We start from the raw sequence: 9,312 nt of genomic DNA on the forward strand, positions 1-9,312 counted from the left end.
GGCCCTTTATTCTGTTTCTGAGGGCCAGCATATAAGCTGTTCTCACTGCAACAGGCTCACAGACAGGGAAATAAGTTTTGGCAGGACCCACCACCCAAAAAAGCCAAGGGCTATAGATGCCACCAAATCCACCTGCCCCCAAGTTCTGCTCAAAACAAGGAGCTGAAAGTCATTTTGAGGATACACCCAAGAGCAGCCTACCAGACTGTTCCCATAATGATATTTCCCTTCCCCCTGCCCCCCCGCCCCAGCTGCCTGTCTTTGTTCCTCCCCGCACAGACTTATAACTTTGGGCTACTGGGTCCTAAACACTATGTCACATGCTACGATCTGCTACACATGCTACATGATTTCTGGGTGTGTGTGTGTGTGTGTGTGCACTCTGCCACCACTATTGTGCACCAAACCACTTCCAGACTGGTGTGTGGGTTGCTTCTGGGAGCTGGCACCACCTGAGGTGCTGGCTCACACACTGTCTCTCCTGTACCCAATCCCTTACCCCATCTGAGAGCCTGCACCCAAACTTCCTCTCAGACCATAGGCAGCTGGGGGTGCAGGACTTGGTCCTATCCTGAGAACCACTAAAAATGATCAAAACCTGCTGCTAGTGACCACGAGTGGTTGTTATATCTAGGGGTGGTCAGCATGATCTTCCAGGTGTGGACAGCCTCCCAAATAGATCTGTTCATCATCAGGCAAAATAGAAAATGCCATTGGTTTTGCTTGTAGAAAGATCCTGTGCAGCAATTCCCTCTCTGGTGCCTTTCCTTGTCATGGTGAGGGAGACTGACACATGCATTCCCTCCAGTCCCTCTCATTAGCATGGTCCTGGTAAAGATCAAGAAAGGCAAAGAACAGGTTATCATGATCATTCCATTGTGGCTTTGCGAGCACTATTTTGGCATGTTCCCGAACATGATGGTAGCCCCTCCATGGCTGCCCCTTTCCAGATGTCTGGACATGCTGCTTCAGGATCATAGTCAGCTTCTGCACCCCACCTCTTTGTGGATGTTCTGTGGTTGAACCCAGAGAAGTGTATCTTCTTGGAGTAGGTCCAGTGAGCCCTCCTGGGAAGTAGGAAGCCATCAAGCAGATTCATTTACTAGCCGCATGGACAAAGTTTTCCTGCTGGACATCTGATACGGTCTGGCTGTGACCCCACCCTGCCTTCCTGGGGAAGGCAGTCTCTATCTTCCTGTGAACCAGGACATATTTCTCCTGGTGATCTATCCCAAGCTACCTTAGACCAGTGAGGAGAGGCATCTTCTCCAGACATCCAGCACATGGGCATTGGCTTTTTATTTGGAATGTGCCAAGCCTTTCAGTAAATCAACCTAGCATATCAGTGCCAGGTAGGATGACAAGCCTTCTGGTTTCCTCACAGAGGACTTCCAACAGGATCACCTCATGCATAAAGACCTGTTATGAGCTGGGAGGGGGCCGACTGCTGCTAGTTGGCAGAACCTACTTGACTAGAGCTCAGGTGTCCTTGGTGGCCTTCTTGGTGCTTGTCCCTATCCCAGACATCTGTAGAGCCATGACATGGTCCTTTGTTCTCATGTTCAGGTCACATTATGCCATCACTCAACTGGCCAGAGATGACACTGGGCTCAGCAGAGCTATGTTTCCATCTACATATCCATGAGTACTTCTTGAAGTCACCTGATGTGAAATGGACATGAGTGAGCACTCCAAAAAGAAAAGACAGTTACCTATTTCTGTAACTGTTGTTCCTTGAGATGTGTTGGTCATGTCTGTTCCGTGACCCCTACTCCTTTCCTACTCTTGGAGTTTCTGGCAAGAAGGAGCTGTCAGCACCCCTTATTGCTGTGCCATGCAAGCATCATTGTAGAGGTTATCAGAGCAGTTCCCTGGCAGATACTGCTGAGGGAAAAGCTTCAGCACTGGTTCCTGTGGTGACCACATGCACCTAATGTGGAATGGCCATGAGCAACACATCTCGAAGAACACTAGTTATGGAAGGAAGCAACTGCCTCTTCTCCCACTCTGCTGGAGGGTGACATCCAGCCAGTCCATGACTTTTTTTAAAAGAATCTGTTAGGACATGTGACCCTAGGAACTGCCTATTTAAGGCTGCCCAGCTAAGAGGTTTTTTTTAAAAGCCCTAGCATGCAAAATGTGTCTGTAGTTGAATGAAACAAAGACTATACATTGATTGCTGACATGCAGGCTATATAATTTTTAAGGGCCAGTAAACCTTATTGGTAACTGTAATTTTATTTTAAAACGCTAATGTGTATGAACATCAGTCTGACTCCCAATAGTGCAGCCTGGGGAGAAGAACCTAGGGCCGGGGGGGCTGTCCCAGGTGCAGAGACAGGGCTGCAAGGGGAATGGAAATCGAAGAGCACCTGGGAGTGGGGTGCAAAGCCACGCAGCTGCCCATGGCTGCAGAAGCAGAGCTGGTTCAAGGGGGCGGGCAATGCAGAGCAGAGCACAAGAGGCAGGCTGGCCTGAGTGCAGGTTAGGTTAAGCGAGGAGGAGGCGGTGCCAGGGGCTGGCCGCACGACGAGCTGGGCAGGCACAGGGGGCCCTTGGCTGGCGAGAGGCGATGCCTCGCTCATGTGGGGCTTACGCAGTGGAGAGGCCCTAAATGCGATGGAATGTCGCAGGCGGCAAGTGGTGCCTGAGGCACAGCTGCTCAGGATGGGTGGCGGCTCCCTAGCTGCCTGGAGGGCGAGTGGTAGGGGTGAGGCCAGGATGGGGTGCGTGCCCAGCATCCATGTCTCGCAGGAGCGCCTGGGAGCCCGGGGCACGCTGCTGCTGCAGTGCCGAGGCAGAGACCCAGACCAGCCACAGCAGCGTGTCCTTGTAAATTCAAGGAAATGCCTCATAAGACGAAGTAGGGGTATTAAATGAAACTACGCGTAAATTCGAATTCTCGTAACCTAAATGGGCGTATCTTGGGGTATGACTGTGCAGTGTTTCCGCAGCCATGCACAGACTGAACTTATACACAAACAACACCAAATGAAACACAATCTGAACGCTATGCTGTCCAGAGTCTCAAAAGTAACTTGGACATTATAATCAAGCCGGCTGAGAAAGAGAGTGCTGTCATCATCATGAATGAGCAGACTGTGAACAGGAGGCAGCTAGACAACTCTCTAAAACCACTTTTTACAGACCTATTTCCTCTGATCCCACTTTAGAATTCCAAAAGAAAGTACATCATCTACTTAAAGAACTCCCTGCCTCTACTTGAGACCTAATTCACTCTTACACACTGTCTGAGCCCCCACCTGGATTATTCCATTTACTGTCTAAAATCCATAAACCTGGAAACCCAGGGAGTCCTATCATTTCAGGTATTGGCACCTTTACTGCCGGACTGTCCAGCTATGTAGACTCCCGCGTCCAACCCTACGCCGCCAGCACTGCTAGGCTGCATCGACACTACGAGATAAAATTAATTTTAAGTCAGTTAACCCAATTTTTTCCAGTGCCTGTCCTCACTGTAAATTCCATTAGCTCTATTTATGGGTCACTAAAATCGACATGCTGTCGAAATCCTGAAATCATCGCAACCGACAGGTTCGAATTTAAAAATCCGAATGAAGGGTGGTGAAGATGTGGCATGTCTTTAAGTTGAATTCATTAGCCTCCACAGATGTCCCGTATGTACCCCACAATGCACCACAGTTCTCTGCTCTGGTCTCTTACATCTCCACTGCTCTCAGTTGCAGAGGAATTAGGCAACAGGACCATTACAGTTCTGCACCTGCAAGCCCGTGGCTTTAGCGTCAGGAGAGGCTGAAAAAGCTTTTTTTTTTTTCTTTGCTAGGACTGCAGCTGTGGTGGTCCGTGCTTCTGTGTATACCCCTTCTAGCTGCCTTTTTTTTTTTTTTTTTCTTGCGCTGCCTGGCGCCAGCTGCTGGCCCCCCTTACCCTTTATCAGCTAGGCTGTGGGTAGGGGTTGTGCTTGTCTGGTAGTACAAGAAGCTTCTTTTCAGCCGTTTCCGTGTTGTCCTGACTCCCACATACCCTCCCTTCCCTCCCCTCCAGAGGCACCACACAGTTTGGAACATTCCTGCTCTCAGCTGCATCGCATGGCTTGACCCCAAACCATGAAAAGGATGTGCTGTGCAAGGTGCCAGGCAGATTGTGCATGGTGAGGGTCACAATTTTTGAGGGCTGGCTGTAGCTGGGGCTCTTTTAGCCACCTGGATGTCTCCTTCTGTGCTCATGATTTTGAGGGTCTGGCTGTAGACAGGGGTCTTGTAGCCCCCCCCCCTCCCCCCCCGAGGAATGTCTCCCTCACCGGTTACTATTACCTACAACCTATTGTAGATCACGATGCTATGCTCTGGAAGGTCCTAGGTGACAGGCCTGTCCTCTCCTTTTAGACAACCTCCTAACCTAAGAAGGATTCTCAGTAGCGATCATAGGCTACACCACAGTAATACTAATTCTGGAACTCTTCCTTGCAACAAACCCCACTCCCAAGTTTATCCAGATATTATTTTGGGGATACCATGACTGGACCTAACCACATTAGTTACAAGATCAAGGGCTCACTGTCATGTGCCTCGACCAATATTACATATGCCTTTATGTGCCAGCAGTGCCCCTCCACTATGTACATTGGACAAACCAGGCAAACTTTTTGCTAAAGAATGAATCGACACGGAGCAGACATCAGGAATCTCAATACACATAAGCCAATCAGTGAACACTTCAATGGAGTGGGCCATTCTGTTAAAGACCTGAAAACTTGCGTCTTGCAACGAAGATACTTTAAAAGCAGATTGCACAGGGAGATTTGTGAACTGGAGTTCACATTCAAATTCAGCACAGTAACATTTGGTATGAAAAAAGAGAATTACATCACGCATTACAAGGACTGCTTCCCTTCCTTTGATGCTCATAATTATCTCAGGCAAGACACTTAGCACCTCCCGCCCCCCAACCCCCCTCCTTCAGTCCTGTGTACTTGATTTGTCAGTTTTTATTGCAATTTTTTTTTTTTGTACCTCTGTACTTATAGATGGCAGTCTGTACTGGAAATGTTATTTGTCTGATGAAGTGGGTCTGTCCCACAAAAGCGCATCACAGAATGAACCTTTTTGTTAGTCTTTAAAGGGCTACATTTCTGCTATTTTGTTTGTTAGAATACAGACTGACACGGCTACCTCTTGGTTACTTACAGAGCCGATTTATCAAATACAGACTTCTCCTTCCCACCTTTCTTTCTTTCTTGTTTCAGATTGAGGAATGTGCTATTCAGGATTTGCTAATCCACTATGAAGCTTTTGACAACCCTGATGAATTTGTTGTAATTGAAAGGGCTCCACAGGGACCTATTGCGACACCTTTGTGGAACAAGCACTGACACTTACCCATCAAGAATTTCATGAAGATATGTACTTCAGAGTTTTTTAACTCTTGTTATAGGTAGAATTGAACTGTCTTGTAAATTTGTTATTTAAAATGCTGCACATAATTGGTATGCATCTGATTGTATTAGCAAGAGAATGCAGGCTATAATTTGCTCATGTCCGTGACTCACACCATGTAATGTAGACTTTGAATACACACTTTTTACCAAATCCTGTGTTAATAATTTTATGTAAAATTGTTGAGTGAAAAGACTTTTGCTTACGTGAAGGTTTAGTCCATATGAGGACAATGAAGTTTTTGTTAAATTCATAGGTAGTGGGGGAAAAGTAGGTGCTGATTTTGTGATTATTGTAAAACTGACCATGCAAAATTATGCATCTTTTAATGTAAGCATTTAATCAGAATTTATTTGACCAATTTAGAAATAATCCCAAATAGATCTTTGAATTTTCAGATGAAGTTTAAGCAACTTGGCAGTGTAGTTTTTCCTAACCTTAGATAGGTATGTGTGAGCACTGGTTCTCTCAGCTATTTGTAGCAAGTACTTTTGACTGTCACTCTTCATGATGAGCCTCTTTGCTGGATTTAAAGTGCTGTGCTGCTACCTGCTTCCAGTTCATTTGTGTGCGGTTTTATGCTGTTATTAGATTGGCATTCTGAGCAGCCCAAGATCTGTTTTGGGCTAAAACAACCACAATTCAGTGGGGTGTGGTATCACTAGTGGGATCATCCATGGTGTATTCTGGTAAACTGGCCCTGTTGTAGAACCACTGTGTAAAAGTACAATATATTTAAAGTGCTAAGGAAACTCAAAACCTGTTCGTCAAATATTAGAGCTACAAGGATGAGTGCTTAACCGTGGATTTTGAGACCGCCTGAACCTGTACAGATTTCATGTCTGGTTTTCAGCATTGTGCATTCAGGAAGTTCATTGTGCCTGGTTTCTCTGAACAGATATATAAAATATGTTTAATAGCCTTATTTACAGTAAGATGTCTTGTAGTTAAATGTGGATTTACAAGTTTCAGTAATCTCAGCATTTACAGATCCTGGGCAAACTGGAGAGGATCGAGCTTAAAAAAGGTATAACCCAGATGAATGTACAAAGCAATCACTGTGTGATAAATTATCTGAGTCTTGGAAAACAATGTAGCTGCATCTAATGGCTTCAGGTGAGCTACAGTTTAAAAAAAGTGAACAGATAAATGCAATAAATTATTAAAATCTTGATTCATGCAAATTTGTATACTTAATTTTTTGTGCCATTGTATTAAACTTGACTTCTGTGGCAATTAGAGTATTTCTAAAATTACTTTCATTTTATATGAGTATGAACACAGTACTTTGCACAAGATGAAAGCTCAAGTAAACTCCTTTAAAAGGGAATGGATTGCTGTGGAAAATTAAGGGAATGCAGGGTGCTAGATAATCAGACGTGCCAGATATTAGAGCGGGGTTATCAACCCCACTCCACCAGCCCTGCTGCTGCCTGTCAGCCATCAGCCCTAGCCTCACTACAACTGGCACCAGGGGGACAGCTGGCCCCATGGCTGCCATCCCTGGCCAGGCAGCCAGCCTCACTGCTGCCAGCACAGGCTTGGCAGCAGCAGGCTATGGTTGGGTAGCCAGCCACAGAGCCACCAGCGGAGCAGGTGCCAGTTAATTGAGTATGCCTGTTTTTTCCAGATAACCCAGTTTTTACTGTATTTAAAGACTAACACTGATTATTTGAGTATTTTCAGTAACTGGGTACTGCAATTCTTCAGCTTAGGGTTTGTAAAACAGTTCTATCAAGGTTGGTTGTTTTTTTTTTAAAGTGATTACTATGTACCATGAGAAATTGATTCAACAGCCGTGTTAGCTTTTTTCCAGCCATTATCTTATTTCTTTAGCAAATGTAAAATGAGATCTTTTAAAAAATTACAATTTTGCTGTATTTTGGGAAGAGTGTTGCATAATTCCTTTCTAACAAACCTTAAAAATTATACCAACCTTCACAGATGTTGAGATCTATGTGACTCTGCCAGCATGTGATGAAAACATCCAGATCTCACTGAATACTTATAAATGCATAGCTGGAAACTTGTATAATTAAATAAAATTACAAAACTGTGTTTTGGGGCTTTCTGCACTGCTTTTGACAATCTCCCTCGGGGTATGTTCTCTCTGTTGTGAGCCATTCCAGATGGCTTCACAGTGTAATTTATATATCTTCAGAGAGATTGATGATGTCAACTTTTTGGGGAACATCTGATCTCTTGTACAGTGTGTGATAGGTTATACTTAATTTTGGTATTATTTGTATGCATGTTATATATGGTATTGTGTGGTATTATTTGTATGTGCTTTCATGAAATTGAAAACACGTCTTTGGAACAATTGCATTTTGAAGTAGTTTAAATTTTACAGACAGAATCCGAGGCAGAAAGTTTTCTCAATGGGTCATGACCTTTCATGGGCAAAGCCCACTTTCTTTTGCCCACAGAAGCTCATGACCTAATAAATTTGTTAGTCTCTAAGGTGCCTCAGGACTGCTTGTTGTTTGTATATCTACAGACTAACGCAGCTACTCCCCTGAGACTAATTTTATATATGAATGTTGTAATTTCTCAAATTAAACAATACATCAGGATCAACCAAATGAAGTAAATTTGACACTATAAATTCAATCCTTTCAGAAAACTACCTTCTAGATCTAGGACATGTTTTACTCTTGAGGGAATTATGCCTAAATAACTTAAAAATTAGCACCTTCTCTTTAACAATACTTTTTTGGTTGTAATGAATAACATATTACAGAACACAGTAGAACTAAGAAATAGTTACATTTATGACAAATTGGTAGCATGTACCTAAAAGCTTATTTAGAATGACAAATACAAAGCCATGTTAAAATGTATGTTAACTACATCCTTTTTTCCACTTTTCCCAAAATTGATTAGTTTCTCCATGACTTGTTTCCTATATGGGTGTTGGGGACTTGTTAACTGATGATTTCCAAAAGCGATAGTAATTACCAGTTGCTAGTAACATTGGAGTAACTCTAACCTGGGAGAACACAATTTGAGAATATAACTGACATATTACATACAAAAACTTCATTAAAAGAACATTGTATATTTTGCAAAGACAAGCACTTGAAAGTTAGGAAAAGTCAGATTTACAATTGCCTGTGTAACCTGCCTTGTGCATTCAACCCCTGCACTTAATGAGACCAGTAGTGTGTGGTCATGTAACTAAAGACCGTAATGCACAGTCATAAGGGGCTGAATGGTGAATGCACAAGCAATCCTTAACTCTGGCATTTCTTAACTTTCAGGTACCTCATATGGAAGGAGAAGTTGTGACTTGCAGAAGATTAAAAATCAAGTCAGTGATGGAGCTTGGTGTAGAACTCGGATTTCTTGACTCCTAGTTATATGACCATGCTCTCTTCTGCAAATTTTATTTAAAAATGCGCTTAAGACCAAAAAAAAAAGAAAAAAAATCAAATCATTCTTTGTTTTGAAAAAGTGCCATGCATTCAATCAAAAATTTAATTCACAAATTTTAATTTTAGCCGTCTGTTCCAGATTCCCATGTGGCTGATACTAATAACTTGATGATTAATTACCAAAACCCGGTTATGTACAATGGTTATATATAATATGATACAAATCGTCTATTGTGTATATGGTATACTAGTGCTTAATTCTATTTCTTATCTAGCTATAGCAGGAAGAAAAAAAGATTTAGATTAAACTGTTCCAAGAAAAGCTGCAGCAGTTCCATCATTAAGGGAGCCTTTGTGCTTGTTCAGAAACAATTATGCTTTGTTTGAGTTTGTGGTTATTTCCTGTAAAGATTAGTATAAAATCTTAACTTTATGAAGAAATGAAATGGAAAATCTAATTCTTATGATCAGTTATAGTAAATTTTTGTAATAATCTGACGTAATTAAAAGTTCCTGGT

The 9,312-nt window shown here is 43.0% G+C and overlaps 1 protein-coding gene across 1 annotated transcript in view; it reads left to right on the forward strand.

Moving 5' to 3' along the window:
- IBTK (inhibitor of Bruton tyrosine kinase) overlaps positions 1-7,475 on the forward strand; it is a 111,306-nt gene extending 103,831 nt beyond the window's left edge. The window contains exon 29 of the mRNA XM_074990977.1: positions 5,228-7,475. Coding sequence (XP_074847078.1) covers positions 5,228-5,353 — 126 coding nt within the window. The 3' untranslated portion in view covers positions 5,354-7,475. The remainder of the gene's footprint in view (positions 1-5,227) is intronic.
- The last annotated feature ends 1,837 nt before the right edge of the window (positions 7,476-9,312 follow it).

The sequence above is a fragment of the Carettochelys insculpta genome, chromosome 3 (genome assembly GCF_033958435.1).
Source record: "Carettochelys insculpta isolate YL-2023 chromosome 3, ASM3395843v1, whole genome shotgun sequence".
Taxonomy (NCBI): Eukaryota; Metazoa; Chordata; order Testudines; family Carettochelyidae; genus Carettochelys; species Carettochelys insculpta.